This window comes from Hyposmocoma kahamanoa, unplaced genomic scaffold, assembly GCF_003589595.1.
Source record: "Hyposmocoma kahamanoa isolate Upper Pololo Valley unplaced genomic scaffold, ASM358959v1 65, whole genome shotgun sequence".
In the NCBI taxonomy this organism is placed as follows: domain Eukaryota; kingdom Metazoa; phylum Arthropoda; class Insecta; order Lepidoptera; family Cosmopterigidae; genus Hyposmocoma; species Hyposmocoma kahamanoa.
In genome coordinates, this window is record NW_020653853.1 from 17,894,095 (window position 1) to 17,917,673 (window position 23,579).

General features: G+C 35.1%; 2 protein-coding genes across 2 annotated transcripts in view; one reads left to right on the top strand and one right to left on the bottom strand.

Moving 5' to 3' along the window:
• LOC113231315 (integrin beta-nu-like) overlaps nt 1-5,053 on the top strand; it is a 53,871-nt gene extending 48,818 nt beyond the window's left edge. The window contains exon 13 of the mRNA XM_026465589.1: nt 4,555-5,053. Within this exon, the coding sequence (XP_026321374.1) occupies nt 4,555-4,943 (389 nt within the window). The 3' untranslated portion in view covers nt 4,944-5,053. The remainder of the gene's footprint in view (nt 1-4,554) is intronic.
• An 8,290-nt stretch (nt 5,054-13,343) lies between these two features.
• Nucleotides 13,344-23,579, bottom strand: part of LOC113231220 (estradiol 17-beta-dehydrogenase 11-like) — a 114,218-nt gene continuing 103,982 nt past the window's right edge. The window contains exon 7 of the mRNA XM_026465428.1: nt 13,344-17,180. Within this exon, the coding sequence (XP_026321213.1) occupies nt 16,991-17,180 (190 nt within the window). The 3' untranslated portion in view covers nt 13,344-16,990. The remainder of the gene's footprint in view (nt 17,181-23,579) is intronic.

Consider the following 23,579-nt stretch of genomic DNA (forward strand, 5'->3'; position numbering starts at 1 on the left):
GAATTTGTTAATGAAACAAGTTCCTTATTAGCCGCAAATGTACGGCACAAAAGACTAGGTCATTTAAATCACGCAGGAATGAGACTCGTAGGCCTGCCTTTATCTAAAGAAAAATGTGATATATCCATGAAAGCAAAAAGTACAAGAAAACCTTTCCAAAACCAAGAGTTACCTCGGGCTATGAAGATTGGTGAATTAATATATTGTGACATTGGAGGACCGATAACTCCTGAAGGTTTGAATGGTGAAAAATATTACTTAACAATTATAGATGATCACTCCCACTCACTCTACACTAAAGTTTATCCTCTCAGAGCCAAAAATAAAGCAAAAGAATTTTTAATACAATACGTAAACAGAATGAAAACATATGGCACTAATGTTATCAGTATTCATCAGATCAGACAATGGAGCCGAATTTAACAGTAATGATTTCAAACAGTTCTGCAGCATTTCAGGTATAAGACAAGAGTTTACATGTAGTTACACTCCACAACAAAATGGGGTAGCGAAACTCTTTAACGCACATTAATGAATAAAGTACGAGCCTTGCTATTGGAGAGCAATTTACCAAAATATCTTTGGACAGAAGCTCTAAGATGTGCTACTTATCAACTTAATAGATCACCAGCCCGTTACACCAAGTACCAAGTAGATCACCTACTGTAACATTAGGAGGGGATGTGCCAGTAAATGTAATGTTCGGTAATAAAAATATCAAAAATATGATAATATTTTGAAGTATAGCATGGGTAGTGAATTTACCAAAATGAAAGAAACTTAAGGCAAGAGCAAAAGAGATGCGAATGGTAGGCTATGGTGGAATGGGATATAGACTATGGTACCCGGAAACTAATCGAATTATTGTCTCACAGGATGTTCGTTTTGATGAAAGTAATCATACATTTACAGAAGAAATTACAAATAAACAAACAAAGAAAAATACTGTGATGTTACGAGAAGAAGAATACGAAGATATAAGTGAATCTACTTACACAGAAGAAGTAATTGAAACAGATGAAACTAATGCAGATAATCAAGCAAGAACTAGTACAGGTAAACCTGTGAGACAGAGGAAGCAACCAGCAAAGTTTGATGATTATGAAATGAAGTTTATGCACATATCACAGAAGATGATCCACAAACATACGAAGAAGCTGTTGAACAAGGTAAAGAATGGAAAGATGCAATATGTAAGGAAATACAGTCTTTAGAAAATCTAGAAGTTTGGACACCATGTGATTTACCTAAAGGTAACAAAGCAATCGAAAAAAATGGGTGTTTCGAACAAAAGAAAATGGTATTAAGAAGGCACGACTTGTTGTGCCAGACGTTATCAACAAGATTTCTTGAATCAGTATATATATTCTCCAGTAGCCAAGATGTCTACCATAAGGCTGTTTTTATCACATGCACTAAGCAACGATTGGAATATAAGGCAGCTTGACATTCCAACGGCCTTTCTCAATGAAACATTAGAAACTGAAGTCTATTTAAAAATTCCAAAGGGTGTAAACATAGTAAGAAACAAAGACACAGTAATAAAGTTAAATAAAGCGTTGTATGGTCTAAAGGAGGCACCACGCTGTTGGAGCGAGTGTCTTGATAACTTCTGCGTAAAGAGCGGTTTGAAAAGATCTAGGTATGACGTGTGTTTATAGACAGCACCTAATTTATGGATGGTTATATTTGTCGATGATATCCTATTGACTGGAAGCTCAGAAAGCATAGAAAGTATGATTAAAAAGTTGAATCGAGAATTCAAAGCAAAAGATATGGGTAATATAAAGAGATACTTATCCATAGAAATAGAGAGATGAAAACACGTTAACATTGTCTCAAGAAAAATTTATTGATAAAATATTACAAGAGTTTAATATGATTGAGTGTAATGCTGTGGACACACCGATGATAACAGGATATAAGCCTGAAGATAAATCTGTAACAAAAGAAGTTCCATATAGAAAGCTAATAGGAAGCATTACTTACCTGTCCATGATGACCCGACCGGATATCACTTTCGCAACCAGTCTTTTGAGCAGATATCTTGATAATTACACACAAGATTTATGGAAAGCTTCTAAAAGAGTCCTGAAATATCAGAAAGGAACAAAATCGTTAAAACTTACCTACAAGAAGAATAAAACAATAAAATAACAGAATTTTCAGATGCTTATTGGGCTAGTGACAAATCTGATAGAAAGAGTACCAGCGGTATGGCCATATTCCATGGTCATAATTTAATTTCATGTTCTTCAAAGAAGCAGACTTCCGTTGCATTATCAACAGCTGAAGCAGAATATATAGCTGCAGCAATGTATCTGAACTACTCTACTTGAAGGGACTATGCAGTAAATTTGGAGAGTGTAGTGTTATTTTATATGTCGACAATAATAGTGCCTTAAAGCGCTCGAAACATATAGACCTTAAGGTGCATTTTGTCAAGGATGGTGTCTGCAACAAAGTTCTGAACGTTGATTATGTGAGCAGTGACAAAAACATCGCTGATACCTTAACGAAACCCTTGTGCAGCAATAAATTTAAATTCTTTAGAGATAAATTAATGAATTATTAGAGGTTCTTCTTCTTCTTTTAAATGTTATGGCTTCATCGAAATAATCAATGATTTTGCCAATGTCAAGTAAAAATAACTATGTACGGTAGTTTAATATTATTATAAAAATTATACAAAATAATGGCGATTTCGCCAAAATAATATATTTTTGTTTACAATTTGAAATATTAGATAGATGTCAAGAGTTTTGTTAAACCATAAAGAGATTAGAGACTTAAGAGTTGTTATTATTGTTTTAAGTTGTACCAAGTAGTGAAAGGGTTGTCACTTTTATTTTTTTTAAGTTTGTGCAATTTCAAGTTTTTTTTTGTTGTTTGTAACTTGAAATTGAGAGGGGATGATAAGAGTCGAAGCCGTTAAAAAAAACTTTCGCTCTGGACCTTTTGGAGGGAAAAGTGTCGTTTTTGTTTTGACTTTCAATTATTTTGTGAAATCTAGTTTAAAGTGAAATAGGATAGTGCTTTTGTGCCTTAATCGAAGATTAAAACGCGAAATTATACGAATCTCGAACTAAAGTACCCGTATCGGCCCGTTCTATGGACTCCCGAGTCAATCCAAGCACGCCGCCTCAAATTGCCTATATTTTTTGCGGCGGCCATATTTACAGAAACATAATTAAACGAAGACATGGCTCAAAGGACTTGTATCCAAGCCAAAATTATTAATAATAAAAATAGTAATGGCGGTGTGAATTCAAAAGTCTGTAAAAATAAAAAGATTAAGATGAACATATATTTTACTTACTTCCACTACTAGCAAACAGAAATGCTAAGAACGAATAAAATCAAGAGGCAATTGTCTGACTCGATTTTACAACCTGTTTGACTCTGTGATAATATTTCATGGAAACTAAAGATACAGAATTGCGCAACAAGCTCATTACATCAAAGAATGATATAGCTTACATGACAGACTAAATAAAACTAAATTTAATTAAAACAAAAAATGTCATTGCTGCTCTTGCAGCCAAACTGCTTCTACACAAAAAGAATATGGGCAGACGTGAGTTTCACAATTTTCCGAATTTATCAGTATCCTGCAGTAACGACGACTTGTTTGCCTACTGCCAACATTTGGAAAACCTCCACATTGACTTCACCGAACGATACCAGGACATTTTGAACTTGGAAATACCAGACTAGGTGTTGGATCCGTTTTCAAATGTCAACACAGCAATATCACCTCAGCTGGAAGAAGAACTTATAGAATTGACAACGAACGAGGAAATAAAAATCAAGTTCTAAAATGGCTACCAACAATTTTGGCTACAAAAACCTATCCCGCAATTGTACCCTGGATTGTGGTCAATCGTTCAACGATTCTTGATAGCATTCCCATCGTCATATTTGTGTGAACGTGGTTTTAGTGCTGTGACAACGCTGCTTACTAAAAAGAGAAATCGTTTGCATGTTACCGAATGTGGTGACTTGCTGTTCTTGAGTAAATTGGAACCTGATATCAACAAACTTATTAAACAGCATCAGAGTCATCATTCGCATTAGTTTTTATATTAGAATCGATTGTTTGTTTTATTTTGAGTAAAAGATACTCTGTCTGAATACTATAAAGTTGTGTTTCAATAATCATTCTCATTGGCAGGTGTAGCCCGTAAGAGTTAGAGTAAGAGCGCTGTTGTGTACTACCTACTGCGCTCAGGTCTCAAGTTAACTCTTGCGGGTTATAGTAAAAGTCTCGTTTGAATGTTTAATCTCCGCTAATATAGCTCACAATAATTAATTTAATTTCAAATTACAGTGGTGTAATGGTGGTATGTAGGTGAAAGAATGGGGGCGCTAAAAAATTATTTATTCTCAAAGTGGGCAGTAGACAAAATAAGTTTGGGAACCCCTGATCTAGATATATGTTTGTGGTCACGATAGGTATCATAAAAAAACAGCTTTTTTGAGTGTATATCGACGATCTACTGTCTTTTTTGCCGCTTTTTTATTCGTAATAAATGATTTGTTTCATCTCCACAGAATCAGACGAAGACCCTAAAAGCATGCCTTGCATATTTCGAGTTGAAGACGACAACCAAGAATGCCAGTACTACTACACATACACACCTGCTAACAAATCTACAATAGCAATGGACGTCGTCATTCACTCCAAGACCTGCGTCCAACCCACATCAGCTACAATAATGACAAGCGCATTAGCCATCATAATCTGCATTTTATTAGCTGGAATTATATGCATACTATTTGTTAAAACTGCACATATAATATCAGATAGAAGAGCGTACGCCAAATTTATTCAGGAGGCAGAAGAAAGTAAACAGAACATGCAGGAGTTGAACCCTTTGTATATATCTCCGATTTCGGTGTTTCGGTTACCAGAATCTTTTCCTAGGGATAAGACCGATTGATGTATTTAATGTTTTTAACTGACTTCAAAAAAGGAGGTTTTTAATTCGACTGTATTTTTGTGTGTGTATACACACATCAAAAAAAGTTTGCGATCAATAGCATAAGCTCCTATAATTCTTTAAATTTAACTTTATCAAGAAAAAGTCTATGTTGTATGCTTTCTTTAAATAGGAATACCCTGTTTGAAATGAAAATATAAAACTATTTTTTATTATTTATTTTAAAAAATTGAGCCATTAATCATAATGTAATAGTGATAGAAATTTCATAGAAAGAAAAAGACTGTTTAATTAAACTTAAACAACAATTTATTATTAAAAGGTGTGAATTCAATATAAAATAACTCCTCCCTTGGTTCGAATACATGCGAAGATCCTCCTGGGCATGCTGAGGATCAAGTTATCCAGCATTTCCTGGGGCAACCTATCTGGGGACGTGGCTCACGGTTCCATACTGCTCGTTTAAGAGCTTCCCACGCGTGCTGTATTGGGTTTAAGTCGGGCGAGCCGGCAGGCCAGTCTAATCGTGTGATATCGTATTCTTGAAGAGCAGCATTGACTCGTTGAGCTCGATGTGCGGGCGCATTATCATCGACCAGTACAAATTGGTGCCCATGGTTTACTCGGAATGGTCTGATGATATCATCAATAGCAACTGCTTTGTACATGTCTGCTGTCATGAAGCCCCGATACGGGATCAAAGGCGTTCTAGCTCCAATCATAATGCCACCCCAAAAGGACACCGATTTTCCGCCTTGCTGAACTGTTCCAGTGGCAGTTCTTTGTCTTTCACGGTCGCCTGGTCTTCTCCAGACACGGACACGTCGGTTATCTGGATGAGTGCTGATTCGGGATTCGTCAACGAAGAGACAGTTTTGCCAAATGTTTTCGTCCTCACCTTCTTCATTTTGCCGAAGTCTAGCCCACTGCAATCTTCGTTGTTGACGTTGCCGGGAATTGAGCGGAGCTCGCCAAGACCTCCGTGCTCGTAATCCAGACTGGTGCAAGCAATTGCGAACGGTCTGCGTGCTAACTTCAAGCCCAGAGGCGGCCCTGACTTCTGCTTTTATTTTAGTGGCGTTGATTGTTGGATCACGGGCTGCCAGCAATCTAATATAGCGCTTTTGGGCAGCTGTCAAAACAGTTGGGCGACCGCTGCGGGGTCGGTCAGCTAAATTCCCCATTCCGTGATACCTCTGCAACGTAGCCACGACACAGGATTGGGATATAGCAAGTCTGCGTGCTATTACTCTCGTGGTGTATCCTTCTTCCCTCAAAGTTACTATTCTAGCTCGTAAAACCTCTGATAATCCTCTTGGCATTTTCTCAATCACAACTTTCTGCGAAAAATGTCTTGAATCGCTTATAATTGACTAAATCAGATTTCTGAATGAGCGTAAGCTAGGACTGAAAGCCCTTTTATATGAAAAAACAATTGAACGGGGTCATTGTTTTATGTTCTAATTTATTTTTAAATAAAGAATCTAAAAAGAAGAAAAAATCATAATATAATCTACAGTAACAAAAAAGATTTCAGTTTTTCGAAGTGATCGCAAACTTTTTTTGATGTGTGTATGTTACTCGATTACTCTGGCGCTTGTGAACGGATTTTGATGATCCTTTTTTTTGTTGGATAGAGCAATCGAGTATAGAGGCGAAATGTCATTCAATTTGTTTGAAAACTATTCTGTCAAATCATTAAGTACTGTGACAACTGCGCTCCGATTGGTCAGCCCGAATTCGAAACAATGGACGGGTGTCAATTGTTTCACTTCAAATTTATTTAGACACAAACATGGACGAAAATTGCAAAATGACATATTTAATATTTAATTATCGATGAAATGTGATACTGTTTGCTTTGTAATTAGATCTTTTGCTGTTTCTCCCACACCACCGAATAGAAGAGCCCAATTGTTAGAGATATTATTTTTATTACAATAAATACAGAATATTTTTGCGATATACGGAGACGTACACACAGGTCAGTTGTTGGCCTTGTGGGCCTATTTCAGCTATCTAAATTTGTGATTTCAGCGCAAACGAGAATTGATATTTAAAAGTGATTTACGGCCCATTTGCCTGATCCCTGGCAAATCGCCAGGGATGGATCGAATTCGGGCTGGCCAATCGGAGCGCAGTTTTTACTTTCTTTTATTTCTCTTTAAAAAGACATTTTTCATGTAAAAGATTAGTAATTATGGTGATACGATACACGTTGTCCCCACTCTCTGAACCGTGGCTAAAGTTACCAAATGCAAGAGAGTGAGAAGTGGGGAAAAGAGGATAGATAGATGTTGTCCGAAAGTAGCAAAAGTGGGCATAAATAAATATTATCGGAGCGCAGTTGTCACCGTAATGATTTAGCAAAATAGTTTTCAAACAAATTTAATGACATTTCATCTCTGTTTCTGATTATTACTCGATTGGTTAGTTTAGTTCGCTCGGTTAGAACAGTTCGCAATGTGAACTTAAGTATGAAAAGAAGCTAATCTAAGTTAGCTTGCCTTCCTTCGGTGTGGCCTGCGCGTAAAGGAAATGTGAACCATTTAATAGCCAACTTTAGACTGAGCATAATGTTGTCACATTTTTTGTTTTTGCCATACTTTCATGATTACAAAATGTTTTTTTATTTATGACACTTTTGATGTTGTGCTATATGGATTAAAACAAGCCGGATTCAAGATTGCACTGCACTGGAAAAACATGCTTTAAAGTTTTATTGTTCCTTGTATAATTAAATAAAGCCACATCTGCAAAATTACAACTTTTCAGAAGAGAAATTCAAAGATTCTATGAACGAAAATAGTCAATAACTTATAATTATGAATACCTACTAAGATCGAACATACAGAAATTTCGTCGACCCGGTGGGACATGAAACCACGTCCATGCTGCACGTCGCTGCTAGTGATATCTGGGGAGATCGAAAAGCGACGCAACCTTTGCAGGTATCCCAACAGACGCAGATGTCGCTTTTCGATCAAATGTATTTATTGTCAATAAATATAGTTGACAACTTTTTATTAATTATGAGAGTTACAAAATTTCACGTACATCGAGTATATAACCTGAAATAGAGACAAAATAAATATTCATCGTAACTCATCAGTGATACATCACTTCTAAATATCAACAATCGTTTGCACTGAAATTACAAATTAGAAAGCTGAGATAGTACAGCGCCAACAACTAACCTGTATGGACGTCTCCGTATATTCCAAAAATATTCTGTAGTTATTGTAATAAAAATAATATCTGTAACAATGGCGTGCTGTTCCTTTCGGTGGTGTGGGGAAAAACAGCAAAACATCTTATTACAATATAAATGGAATCAAATTTCATTGGTAATTAAATAATTAAACATGTAATTTTCATCCATTACAGCAAAGCTCAAGTTAACTGGTGGATTTGAAGTGAAACAATTGACGAATGACGACACCCGTCAATTGTTTCGAATTCGGGCTGGCCAATCGGAGCACAGTTGTCACAGTAATGATATGGCAGAATAGTTTTCATACAAATTAAATGACATTTGTCTCTATTTCTGGTTATATACTCGATGTTCACGTATGTACGTACTTATTATTTGTTTTCATGTACTTATTTTTATGACCTTCAATTGTGATAAAAGCACTTTAGGCGTATGATCACATGTGGTTTTATTACCAAGTACCAAGGGTACGAATTGTCTTTCCGTTTGTTATAATAATGGAAATCGAGGATTTCTTCAAATAATTCAAAGTAGATTAGTATCTCGAATCCAGAATTTCCCGTATAATACGGTTCATTTTGCTTGGGTGATACTGGCTTTATTTCAGAATTTATTTTCCTACAAACGAAATTATAGCCATTTCAAAAATGTATATCGTGTAGGTACTATACGTGTTCTATTTAATTAAGTTAATATAAAAAAGAAAATCATTGGTATGTATAAAGTACTTATTGAATACAGCGGTTTTCTTGTAAAATTTCGAGGTAAGTTTGAGTTTTTTTTTCTATCGTGAATTTTTTTAGGAACCGTGTTTTCACACCGTATAGTAATTAGTGTATGTCTTCAATTTTTATACATATTTTTTCAAAGTGATTGATTCAACAGTTTCACTATTATACGGAACCAAAGCCATTTGAGGTTGTATAGACTCTTAATTAGGACAGCTCAAGATACGAAGACGTACTTAAAAAATAAAATTGTAATTTTTTCAATTTTGCTAATAAGGTAACAAAATTGAAAAAATCGGAGTCGTTTTTAAGGTACTTTTATTTGTTTATCGATTTCAATCTAAAGTGCACTTTACGACCATTGACATAAGATGGATTTTTGTCAAATTTTACTTTCATTAGATTAAGTAGAAATAATGGGGTCAGTACGATTAGCATTTGTTGATAATTGTATATGTAGATAGAGCGCCTGACCTAGAAGTAAAGATTTTGTATGGAAATATTTTATTTTTAAAAGTAATGCCTGCACTTTGCTGTGAAATGTCTCCGTAATCGACGTAAGTGCAGGCCCCTGTACGCTGAATATACGTCATTGTACGTTGAATGTATGCCATAGTACGTTATTGTACGAGTTTTATATACAAACGTAAGTCATTCTATAATTAATTGTAAAAGTTTCTAGAATGAATGTTCACCTTTCAAGTCAATCGCATTGTACGCCGGCCGATGCATACATTACGTTATTACGTACAATGCGATAAGATAATAATCTTATCTTACGTTTTTCTAAATGGTATATTTTCTAAAAACGTTCAAATTTAAATAATGGTACAGAGGTCTGATTTAAAAAAAAAACCAATGAAATGCTTAATCAATACATAAATAAAAGATTTTTGTAATAAGTATATCACTTTTTTATTTCTATATCTTAACATAATTATAAAAATTATTCTCATTGACAATTCGCGTGATATTTGTTAATAATACAATGAAAACAATTCCTATAATAAATGCCATTAAAAATAATCCCCTGTTTACATAAAATAAAGTATATAATATACGAGGTAATTTTAATGTAACGGATAATTCAATAAGTAATCGATTCTACTCTTTATATAGCAAAATAAATTTATAAAACATGTTAAACAAGGCTTTTTAAAGCAGCAAACTTATTAACGAATATTTTCGCTGTTATTCAACATCGTCCCGCAATTATGTTCGCAATGAACGAGTAGTTTAGTCAACAAGTCGACAGACTTATCGACATTTTAATTCAAAACCATCGTTAATGGCGAACATTACAGCCAACACAGCTAACATTACGGCTTTCAGTTACGCAAACCGAGACTCGATGCGACTCTATGTCCCAATATATATTTTTTCCTTATGATGTAACTTCATCGTCATAATGTGAAAAAAAACATTAATAATATTTCTTAGTGAATTAAATCCAACAATAATTTGTAGATTTCAATTACCATATTAATGGATGGTAAATATGAAGTTTAAGAAAATATAATTTTTTGGACGTAGCTGCAAGATTACGTCGTCTTAACATTCCCGTCCTATATAGGTTGGGTAATTTCCAGGTTAGTTCTCTCTACCTAACTTCGGAGGCAATTTTTATTATCTAAGTATCCGAGTATATTATCGTGAAATATTAACAAGATGCCTATATTTTAATCACTTTGTCAGTAACCTCACATCAGATGTTGGACATTGTTGATTTCAGAGAGAGAGATTATTCATTCTATGTTTTTTGTTTAGGTAAATGAATGCATATTCCAATCTCTAGACATAAGTTTAGGAGCATTTAATAAACTCTTTTTTATGTAGGTAAGTTTTAATTAAAGTTACACAGCCAATACATAGGCAATTGAGCAATAATCGATATACCTCTATATCGTTTTTACAGTCGTATAAAAGAGTAAGTTTTCGACGAGATAATTAAGATATTAAAAAGCATAGCTTGGCGCCCATTAACTAGAGTTATACCAACAACGGTTAAAATGACTTGAAAATTCTAACTTAAGCCATTTACGCAGCGATCAAATTTAAAGTTAATAAAATTGACAGTTTGCACAGCTTACATGGTAATTAGCATAGATTTAGTATATATGGTAATTAGTAAATTAAAAAATTATAATACATAACTAATGTGACCATTATTTTTACCCTCAGAGCGGGACACCTGTAAATTTAATATTGTTTTAAAAATAAAATACATGTTTATGATAGTTACTACATGTTTAATGATCGATAATTCAAAATAGAATTAATGTTGTGTAGTCTGGCGGGCTGGCTTTATGTATGTGTCACGTATGTCCTGTTTTGTCAAATTGGGATGTTGTTAAGTATTTTGGGCAAAGCGGGATTATCCCGCTAAAAGTGGCACGTATGGTCACGTTACATAACCTTTAAAGCTCATCATATGCAGAATAATGTATTTTATATAGGCTGTGTCAAAGAGTTCCGCTTGTACACTTTTCGATACATCATGTATGACCTTTATATATCTTAAAATCGTCTAATAGTTAATAAAAGATGACTAACTGAATTTCACAGTGAATTCATTATGATTTTGAGCGTGGTAGCATGAAAACTTGTGCTAATTCTTTTGTACTATGTACTATTCCATTTAATATTGATGGGTGTTATATTCTACCCAATAACTATGTTTTATAACATAATGTTATATATATATGGGCACAACTTTATATAAAAGGTATTTTTAGTACATTTCAATGTAGGATCAGCTAAAGAAGTGTCCGGCAATTTCAAGTTCTTTAGTTTAACAGCTTTTCATCGCAAATACCAAATTAGAAGAGTTTGATTCCCGAATTGGTATCTACTACCGGGACTAATCTAGCCTACCATTGAGAACGTTAAATAGAAAAAAATTAAAGTGATTTTGTTATTATTTTAGAGTTGGTCTTTTTTTTAAACGGAGTAAATTGACATTTGCAGGATTGTCAGTTTTTATAAAAATTTAAATAGTCATATGTTGTTGTCGACAGTTTTATCGATAGATCGAGAAAGTAAAATTTTGTGAAAAAAATTCTGAATTGTGAATGTTACGACGTTCTAATGATTGCTAAATGCGTTATTGCCGTCTTCATTCTTACTTTGACAGTTGGCCTACAAGTAACGAAATCAATTTTCATTCTTACACATTTTAATAACAGGCGGATTTGATTATCTATAACGAATTAAAATGAAAAACTTTAAAATATGTATCCTCTTTGTATTTTTTAAAGACATAAGTCTAAATGTAGTGTTTTATGTATAGACTTACAAAAAATGACAATTCGAATGAATCTGTGCCCAGCAGTTGGACGAATAAAGGGTCTGTGATGATTCAAATGAAATAACTTCGGCTATTTATTGCAGAAGCGTAACCAACATTCAGTCGATATTAATGGAATATTTATCACTAGCTACTTTGAAGCGGGCAACACTTTTTCGCAATAAATGTCATTTTACTCCGTTTTCAAAATAGCTAGACTATACTTAGAAGTATAATTATTTGCATAATGTTTGTTTTTTCTAACACCAAGTGGCAGGACTGACAAGTTGTGCGCCAGGTGGTAAGCGACACGTCTGTCCATAACATTTGTTGACCATTCTGAATTTTATATCACAAAGATCTTACGATCACTGCCACTGCGTCCCTCATCTTGAGACAAAGTTGACAAGTCCCATGTGCCTGTAATTTCACCAGGGCTCTTACCCTTCCAAACCAGAACGCAGTAATGTGAGCGTTACTGCTTGGCGGCAGAAATCAGTAAGGTGGCAATACTTCCCTGGACAAACTTTTTCACAAGGACCTCTACTGCTACTGATTTTTTATACATTTTCGTAATTTTCGAGATATCGCAGTGCTATTTCTATAGTGTTGTAACTCCACCTTAGTGATATTTAAGATTATACTAATTGTTGAACGTGAAATTTGATTCATTATACGTGAATAGAACCGTCATTAGAATATTGCCAGAACCAAACAGCAAACTTTTTTTTGTGAGCCACTTCTGTACAAAATAGTCCTTACTCGAAAATATGAAATTACCTTTATCTTTTTATTTTTAAATATATTTGGCAAGTACGATTACTTAGGTGTCTGTAATAAACTTTAACCAATGCATAAAATTTAATAACTTTTTTAGGTGATGATACACCATTGTATCATCACCTAAAAAAATGTGATTTAAGCTGTTTTTGTTGAAAATAAATCGTATTTTAGCACTAACAATGTTTTCAATTGAACAACAGAAATGCACATTCAAAATGTCCGTTTATATAAAAAGGCCCCAATCATGAAATCATGAAAATCACATCCACTTAACTTATTACGATATATCGTAACTTAACTTTGACTAAGTACCACAAGTATCACAACTAAATTACTTGATTAACCTAAGTTATTTCAACAGAACCTGGTAATATGAACATTCCTCTCTATGTTATTACAAAACTTAACAAAATATATACATGCAATTTAGTACTAATTCACAAATAATATATTTTTTACTAAAGTTTAGTACCTACGAAAAGTTTATTTTGTATATAAAATTTCTTATTCTATAATTCTTTATAAGAATTTGTACACCTAATAAAAATATTTTATTGAAAATTATTGGCTGTGAAAGATTTATAAATATATTTTTTTTTAATTTCGAATTTAATTTCTGTTATGCACAATAAAGTCGAAAATTAAATTAACACCTTTATTCCATATTCAATACACTATACATACAACGCAATACCTCTCATTAACGGCCAGTGCCGGCTTTACTTATGATGCGGGGAGTACGACGCGACGCCTCCAAAGAGCCTCTCTTGCTTGCGAACGAAGTAAACGGGCTATTAAGCCATAGCCCAACATCATTTATGATTGTACTAATTGTACCCGAATTTGCAGCGCAAACGCAGTTGCAGCGACTAAACCTTTGCACACGTTCACAAATTCAGTGGCGCCGTAGACGCGCGTCGTCTGCGCGTATACGCGCTGCAGACGCGCTTCGAATAAGCTTCTCGCGCACGTTTGTATCGCGTTTGACGCGCAACTATCTGCTAGCGCCTTCGGCACCGTAAACACGCGTTCGTGAAACGCGCGTCGTAGGCGCGTATAATATGCGCCGACGCTGCTCGTTCAGCAATAGAACATATAAATGCTTGACCTGGTGAATGTACCGCTTTGCTATCAGATATCAACAATGTAACTGTCGCTACTCAAAATTGTTAAACTATTAAATAGTGTTATACACTTTTTAATTTGCCGGTTGCATTACACACTCATTTCAAAACGGGAAATACTGCAATTAAACAATTTAATGGGTAGAAAGTAGTAACGCACACACTAGGGAAACCCTGTATCGCGGGTGCCATGGACACTCACCTAGACAACCACAAATTACACCCAAAATCACGAGAGATATACATGTAGATCATACAAATATTTCTCCTGGCCAGGGAATCAAACCGTGCGTGGCACACCAGCATGTTAACTGTTCGGCCACAGAGGCAGTAGAAACAGCAGTTTAGAAGGCAATATAGAATCGGAAAGACAAAATACTTAACATCGCCGCCTTACTTTGTCAAACTCGTATCTTAAAGGACAAAGTCCCTGAAATGTAAAAAACGGATTGTATACACAAAATTTGCAGGCTGATTTCACATCAAATTTCCTTCATATTCACACACTGGCTTTTACCTATACTTAAAGTAATGCAACCAAATTAACACCCTTGATAAAAAATTTAAAATAACGGGAAAGTTTTGCCATCTTCTCAATAATCACTTTTTATAAGATACTACTTTGAGAAAGTAAAACATCGATATGTCACCTCTATGCGCTTTGCGTTAGCAACATGAAGATTTGAAAAGAACCAGGCACCCTCTTTTACCACCAGACATCCAAACCTATCATCTCTACTTTGTCGGTATTGCCTTCAGGCGTACTAAGCGCATTTTGTCATCTTTTATTATGCGCATCGCCCAAGAATATAATTCCCAGTCTACACTGTTTCCGAGCATATACAACCCGAGTATCTCTAAGGCGCAACCAAATCTCTTCTGGGCGAGTACGTTTCATCGTAGACCCTATCTTTGTTCCAGGGCCAGGTAGTGGTCTTGACATTTGAACATGTCCAATTACATTTCAGGCACAGTATGCTGAAGGTGTTGGTTCGAATGCATCCGGATCGAAGGTTTTTATGAATAATTAACTTCGTTTACTTCAAAAAAAGGCAACCGAGATAGAAATATCGGCAGGGCGTCGTCACTCGCTCAAGGTCTTGTGATAAGTGCCTACCGCTGAATGTACTGACGTCGGTACAAGCGCTCATGCAAGTCTTACATTTATGAGCATTCAGCTCCGCACGTTATTTTCACCTCTGTGAGCGCGTGGTTAGGTTCCTTTTTCCTCGTAGTGTGCGCTTCGTGTCATTAGTTAGGTTTAGTAGGCTATTATAGCGTAGGTATTTTCGATTTTGTATGAGACTAATGTAACTGTTACGTAGTAACTGATAAGTAATCTGTGATATCCGGTTGCGTTCAGTCCGTCCTTTAGATACGCGATCAGATCGCTATGCTATTCTTTTCTGCTTGCATTGATGTCGGTTCGTTTTGGCTCAGAATTTTCGTGTGCATAACAGAAAAACCATCGAAATATTATATTCTGATATGTAACTAATCTTTCACTTGAACGAAAATATGGAATGCTTGTCGATATAGGCACTTATATCAAATCATCACCATACCCAATTAACTTCGATGCCTTAATAAAATTAATGCATTGATTGCAAGAGCACGTCGACTGTCTTCGACGTTATGATTAATGAAGACACGTATCTTGTGCGGTGTTTTGAAGAAATAGATGAATAAGGGTCACATAGAAAGAGCAACTCCGGAGGCGCTAGCACTAGCTCTTTGAACTAGTCGCTACAGGTCTCGCACAGCCTCGCGGCTGCTCGCAGTGCTGTACTATAACATTCTATTTCATCAAATCAATTTGAACTTTTTTGTAGAAAAAATAAGATTCAAAATGCTAAGATGAAGATTCAAAATACTTTACACCAAAAATCTCCGGTCACTGTTCTTTCAGTGTGACTTGACACTTACAATTCATAAATAGTAATATAATATCATCGATAACTTGGTATAAATTCACGTTAGGCGTTATTCTCGCCCATATACAGTGTTATTATTTGTAACCGACTTAAAAAAAAGGAGGAGGTTCTCAATTCGAGTGTACCTATGTTTTTTTGTATGTATGTTACGCGATAACTCTCTCTGTGAACCGATGTTGATGATTCTTTTTTTGTTTGAAAAGGGTAACTCAGATGTGGTCCCATTTAAATTTGAACAAAACATTCCACCTCTAAGGGTGGCAAACCAGGGGATGAATGGTTTTTGATATCGGCTTTTGCTCTGTACTGAGATTATCATTATTTCTAAATTCTAGTAATCTTTTCAAAGAACCGAAGTGGTTAATAGTGTTTATGAAATATGATAATCAATAAACTATATTTAGGCATCGTAGATAACTAACTGGTTATGTAACACACAGTACTCGTTCTATTTCTCTCTTACTTGCTTAATGTATAAGTTTTGATCTAATCAAGAGCCCTGTTCTTCAATAATTTCAAATGCAATCTAATAAATCGCACATGCCGCACAGCATTCATATTAACCTTAAAAGTTAGTTTTGCGCTTTCTCTAATCTAACCATAACCATTTGCGTCACCATTCTGAATAAACTTAATGAGGGACTTGTCAGAAAGCAAATTTATTAATGAATAACTCAAAAATAAATATAATTTGACAAATTAAGAGAGACTACTTTTGGTTTAAAGAAACATACATTTTTTAAATTCAAGGTTAGGCAGAAATACCTTTTAATTATAAGTCAGTACGTATGTACATGGAACTGTCAGTCTATATAATAAATCCCACTCGGTACGCAGTTGGGCACAGGTCTCCTATAAATTTTGTCTTACATGTGGCATTGAATTATGGCTACACTTAAAATTTACTTTGGCCAAGTCCCTCATCTCACAACTTGTCTCAATAATTAAAAATGTGTTACGACGAACAAGAAGACAAGGTCAGACGTGCCGGTCGTGCCTGGCGGGCGGCGCGAGCGACATGGGGCGCGACTCCCGCTTGCCGTCGATCATCTTGCCGTTGAGCTGCGCCGGCGCAGCTGCAGGTGCGGGCGACGGCGAGTGCGTCGGTGGTGCTGCGTCCTTAACTAGCAAACGCAGGAATTCTGATATGCATGGCCATGGCACTACCCTGAAAAACAAAGATTTGTCAGCGTTAATATTGTTCTAAACGTACTGTTAAAAAGAAAACTGCATAATTAATAAATAGTAACTTTTGACTAAATTAATCTTAGACGCTTAATTTTTTACATAGTTTTTATATATCCTCTTTTTTTGGAGAAATTTTGTTCTTTATTGTACGTTTGTTAATGTACCATTATACACCTGCACACGCGAGGACCCGTATAACGCCAGATTATACTGTGTCAGTCGCTAAGTACTTACTGTTTGAAATTTGTAATTATGGCAGAATAAGCTACATTTTTTTTTAAATAAGAACCAACAGCGCCTTATTCAGATAAATCAATAAATCGATTGATTGAAATATTTTATTTATATCAAATATATTTGTAGTATATGTAATTAGACTAATTAGCATGTGAGTGTTTTGGTCATTACTGTAAGTTTACATTGTGTGTTTATAAATAAATATTTTTTTTAGTTGGATTGTATTTACGATGAGTGGATGGAGAGAGGAATGGAATGGCGTGACATGTTAGGATTTTTATATTTTTTAAATACATAATTTTTTTATTATATCAAATGACGGGACGAATAAGTCGTGAGCCTGATGGTAAGCTACACGCCTGTCCATAACAGTTGCAGTGCCACTCAGAGCTTTATATCGCAAAGATCTGTCACCATGAGACATAAGTTGAGAAGTCCCCTGTGCATGTAATTTCACCAATAATATATAATGCTAACATTACTGCTTGGCGGCAGAAATAGGTCAGATGGCAGTACTACCCTGGATGAACTCTTTCACAAGGAGCTCTACTGCTGCTAAGAAGATTTTGGCTCACTATTAATCTTAAAGGTCTGATGATGTGACAACTGGGTCTGAGTATTGTGAATAGCAAAAAGTGTCAAATTAAACAATGGTGCAATTGTTTAATTTTTTTGACGTGAAGTTTTTACATTTTCACTTTCTATATTATTATGACAAAAGTTACATAAAATTACAAGTTACTTTTTAAATATTTATTTTCCATACTTCTCACCGGCGAGAAGTGTGCCATCACTATCGTAATCTCTCCGCGGAATTGACAATGACATTGTCGCAGCATTTTTTGAGTCTATGCATTAAAGGCACGTTTATTCTTAAGACGGTTCGAAAATCTCAAAAGTTTAATTGCCAAATCCCGGTGTGGGGATTTTTTTGGATACAAAAGCGTATTCCGTATTAGCGAGCTACTGCATTGTAGATAAATAAGCATCTCTTTATTCGACCACTATAATCATAACAATACATGCTTTAGCAACTCTGTTAAATAAATATGCTTCATTACAATATCATCGGTGTTTTGTAGAAAGGGTAAAAGCGCAATTTCGAAAAATTTTTCAGGGGTGCATGTTAGGTTTTAACGATTATTTTAAAATATTTACGAACTGTTTTAAAATTCAATTTTAGTTTTAATTAAGTTTAAGTTTTAAAATACAATTAGATTTACAAAAAGAATCCTCATTACCTTTATAATGTTGTTTCTTAATAATTCTTTTTAATAGTATTTCCGAAGAAATTATTAATTAGTTTTAAAATTGAATTTAAAAATTGATGTAAATATTTTAAAACAGTCGTGAAACCTAAAACACGCTGTTCTGATTTTTTTTCAAAATGGCGCTTTCGCCCTTTCTACAAAACACCGACGATATACCAAATGTTCCTAAACCTAGACAGATTTAATTCCTATAAAATAGTGTCTTTTGTAGGTTAATACAAAGCCAATAGACATAAAGATAATAAACTATGATGTGGTACGATCGACGATACAATAACTGTAAGACTTTCATTCCGAAATAGGCAATCCATGTAAGAATGCAACGACACTAATGCTTTCAAACGTTTTAACGATTGCGTTTTATAGTGCAATTTATAGTTTACACTATATTTTCGTTGATTGGAGAAAGTCAATTTCTGTGTACAGGCAAGGGCAATCTTACTTGAAGATTTATCCAAAAAACAACAAAAGCACCTAAGCAACAAACTCTGGTTCGTCTCCAGTAGGATCGAGGGAATTTTTCATTGTGTTTGTATGATCAACAGCAGCGGTAGAGCTCCTTGTGAAAGATTTCGTCCAGGGAAGTACTACCACCTTACCCCAAGCAGTAATTTAGCATTACTGCGTTCCGGTTTTAAAGGGAAAATGAAATTACAGGCACAGGGGTCTAGTCAACTTTTGTCTCAGTGTGACGGACGTAGTTTTAAATCACTGCTACGGATAGAGGTGTCGCTTACCACCAGGCGCGCGACTTGGTACAATCTCCTTAAATGCTTTCATGGATCTTTCAATTACTGTATTATAATGTGTACAATGTACAAAATAATCACAATTATCTCACCAAAGCTGCTTCAGTTGCGAATGCAAATTTCGTTCCTCAACACAATTAACAATTATTAATTAATAATAATTATATATTAATTAATTATTATTAACAATTTTAACGAAAATTACTTAACCGAGTTGCAACGTTGAACGTGAAATTATGAATCAAAGTATGTTTACAAATTACGTTACGTTTACGTTATCGAGTAAGTAACCAGAAATATAGACGAAATGTCATTTAATTTGTTTGAAAACTATTCCGCCAAATCATCATTGTGACAACTGCGCTTCGATTGGCTACCTCGAATTCGAAACAAGTAACGGGTGTCGTCAATTGTTTCACTTCAAGCCAACCAGTTTAACTTGAGCTTTGCTATAATGGACGAAAATTGCAAAATTACATATTTCATATTTAATTACCTAGTAATATAAGTGATTCGGTTGTTTTGTAATTAGATGTTTTGCTGTTTTTCCCCCACCACCGAATGGAACAGTCTCCAATGTTAGAGCTAGATATTATCTTTATTACTATAATATAGATAATAATAATATTTGTTCACTTTCTGTTAATTTAATACTTCTGATGTATTTATTTGAAGCAATAAAGAATATATATAAATGCGGAATATTTTTGGAACATACGGAGACGTGTACACGGGTCTAACACCGTTTCAGTTTTCTAATTTGTGATTTCAGTGCAAACGACAGTTGATATTTAAAAGTGATATAAGGTCCATTTACCTGATAAGTTGCCAGGGATGGATTGCCTTTATTTCGTCTCTATTTCTGGTTATATACTCGATGATTTACGTCTATTCCTCCTAAAGGCAACGATTTTTTAAAATAATTTGCATATCTGTAATTTATATTTTTGTCCCTCACTGTACCTACTCTATTCAATTTATAATGCCTCTTTCTTCAGTAACGTCCCATTGAGCTCGGTACGAAGCGAAATGCAACCTTAAAGATATTTAAGGAAGTTATATTTTCCACCAATCGATACGTTTTCATCATAAATTTTTTCGTAATAGATCCATAAAGTGTTAATACTCTTTTTATTTTTCCTGTAACGTTGATGTTTTAACGAAAGAAGTTAAATAATATAACTTAATATAATATATCAATATAGGATAACCAGAGAACAAAAAAGTAAGGATAACGGATACTCTCCGCCCCTCCCTAGCTTTAGATACCGCACCACACCCCGGACATTGACGGTCACATTGCCTGAACGACAACAACGCTGTCGGCAAGCCGTTTTCGCGCTTAGACGGCTGTGATATTTGAATATAGTATTCATTTATTCATTACGAAACTTGTATGTTAACGTGTAATATCATTTTACGTTACTGTTTATAATGGTCGTGAGTTGTGCTGTTTACGACTGTTTATCGTCATCTAAACGGGATAAAGAGACAAGTTTCTTTCGTTTTCCGAAGCAAATAAAAAAGACGTCTGAGACTCATTCAGTTATTATTTTTTTCATGCATTTAGTGCAGAGTAATACTATACATAATTCAAATTTATTATATCAGTATAATGAGACGGCATAACTTCGTGAGCAAGTAGACAAGGGTTCTCGAATTTTCAATTTGTATTGCCAATAAATATTACGTAATAGATATACTTAATTATTAACAAGGTAATGATAAACTTGGACACGCAATTTCAGATACCTTGGTTACCTTATTTAAAAGCACCTGTCCAAAATATAACATTTTAAGTGCTTTTAATATATTTTTAAAATAAATCTTCAATATTATTCTAGTTAGTGAACTAATAAAAATATAATATTATATCGATATAAATACCTAATGAACATGTGTATTTATTACGCTTATATTAGTAGAATTAGACAACAGATTCGTGTTTGAATTTTTTCTATGTTGCCGCTCTGACTACGTAACGTAATAGTACGAAATAGTGATGGGTAACCCTGCCACTTCATGCACACATTTGCTCGTGTGCAGATAGCACCTTGCTGTATGTAGTAGTAGTAAGTAACTAACTTTCGAGGGTTGTATGGAGTGTCCGGGATGTGGCATAACTTTATTATAAAACAAAAAAGCGATCTCAAAAGTTTGTAGAATTACATATATATGACAAGTTTTATTGAAATCGGTTAACGGAAAGTGGGCGAAATCCAATAAACTGGATTTATCCTCTAATTTGTGATCTTACACGGGGAGTTTGTGTCGTAATAGTGTAATGGATCCATTAAAAATAGTGGAGTGCATGGAAGGTGCTTCCCCGTGTGGCGCATCGACATAATATACAATGCGCCCGGCGCAACCTGGACAACGGTCTGCGGACGGCAAGTCGGTAACGCAGACAGGCCGATCCTCCCAACACGACTCAAAGCTTCCCCAACGGCCCTTCTCAGGGCCACCAAAACAGCCTTTGTCAAGGCTCAGACCTCATGAGGGACAAAAATCTCCGCTCTCTGTCGACACGCTAAGAAGAAGATTAAATAGTATGCATTTATGAAGCATTAGAAGACGACGTTCGAAAAAGAAAAAGAAGCTAGGTACATCCACTCAATATGAAACGATTAAAGTGTGGGCAGTTTCATATACTATACATAAGTTTATGTGAACATCCAGATCAATTTGTTAAGTACTAACCACAAGCCAATAAATGTTTTTCAAGAATTATTAAGCCTAGTAAAGCCTTTTATTACTAAGTCAGATACAAATATAAGACAAGCCATCAGTCCAGAAGAAAGACTAATATTAACAATCAAGTAAGTTGTTCAATTATGTATATTTTAATCTCCGTATCGAATTTTTTCGCAAGAAACGTCTATACTCACGCGCATCTTATACTAAAGTGACCCCTTCCCTCACCCCTACCTCCACCCGCGCCTGCCCGACGCACTATGCGACCAAAAGTCAGTCATCATTACACCCATGAGTCGACAGATAACTCATTTTGCGTCGTCGTGTGAAACAAACCGTACTTTTATATGAAACCGAATGCAGCGCAAACTGCGCAACCCAAATAACGCAACTCACAAAATTACGCTCGTCTGGCCTCACACTAAAAGTGGAATACTTTCTTCAAATTTGAATGGGACCACTGTCTTTCCAACAAAATAGTCATCGAAATCGGTTTGCAAATGTCGGAGTTATCGCGTAACATATACAAGAAAAAACATATTTCATTTGAGAAACTTTAAAAAGGAATTTTTTTAACCGACTTCAAAAAAGGAGGACCTCAATTAGACTGTTTTTTTTTGTTACGCGATAACTCCGGTTTTGAACCGATTTTAAAGATATTTTTTGTTAGAAAGAGGGTACGTCAACATTGGTCCTATTTAAATTTGAAGAAATAATCCACCTGTAAGGGTAGCAAACTAGGGGATGAATCCGGTTTCGCGCACTTTCCGCTAACCGATTCCAATAAAACTAGGCAAATAAATGTAATTTCAATTTTCAATTCGGTTTTTTAGTACTCTGCAGTGAGATTGATATCGTAGCTTCAGTGCATTCACTTTACAATTGAACATGTCAACATCCTGATCACGATTGTTTAGCAGACAGTCCGATCTTTTGCTAGCTCTACAAATAAATCTATTTTGTCTATAAATTAGTCCTCACTAAGGAAACTACACCAAGACGGTGCAGTACGAAATATCATCCGATAACTTGGGGTACTCAGCATCAGCCTTTATGATGTTTAGAAGGAATAATTTCGTAATTATGACAGACAAATGGGACTCAGATCGAAGACAGATCTTTGCGATTTTAAGCTCTGAGTAGTACTGTAACTGCTATGCTGCCCTCCTGGCCGTAACTAACATATTTGTATTTCGGTAACCTTCACTCTTGGCACCAATGATATATATGTACTTTAGCGTATTCGCACCTAAAGCTTTGTTCTCATCTAAAATACTGTTAATTAATCAAATTTTGCAGGATGCAGGAGTTTACAAGCTTGACTGTGAGTGCGGTCTCTCTTATATTGGACAAACGAAGCGAAGTATTTGTGCCTGTTTCAAAAAACATATAGCTGATGACAAACACCGTCGCGTAAACAAGTCTGCA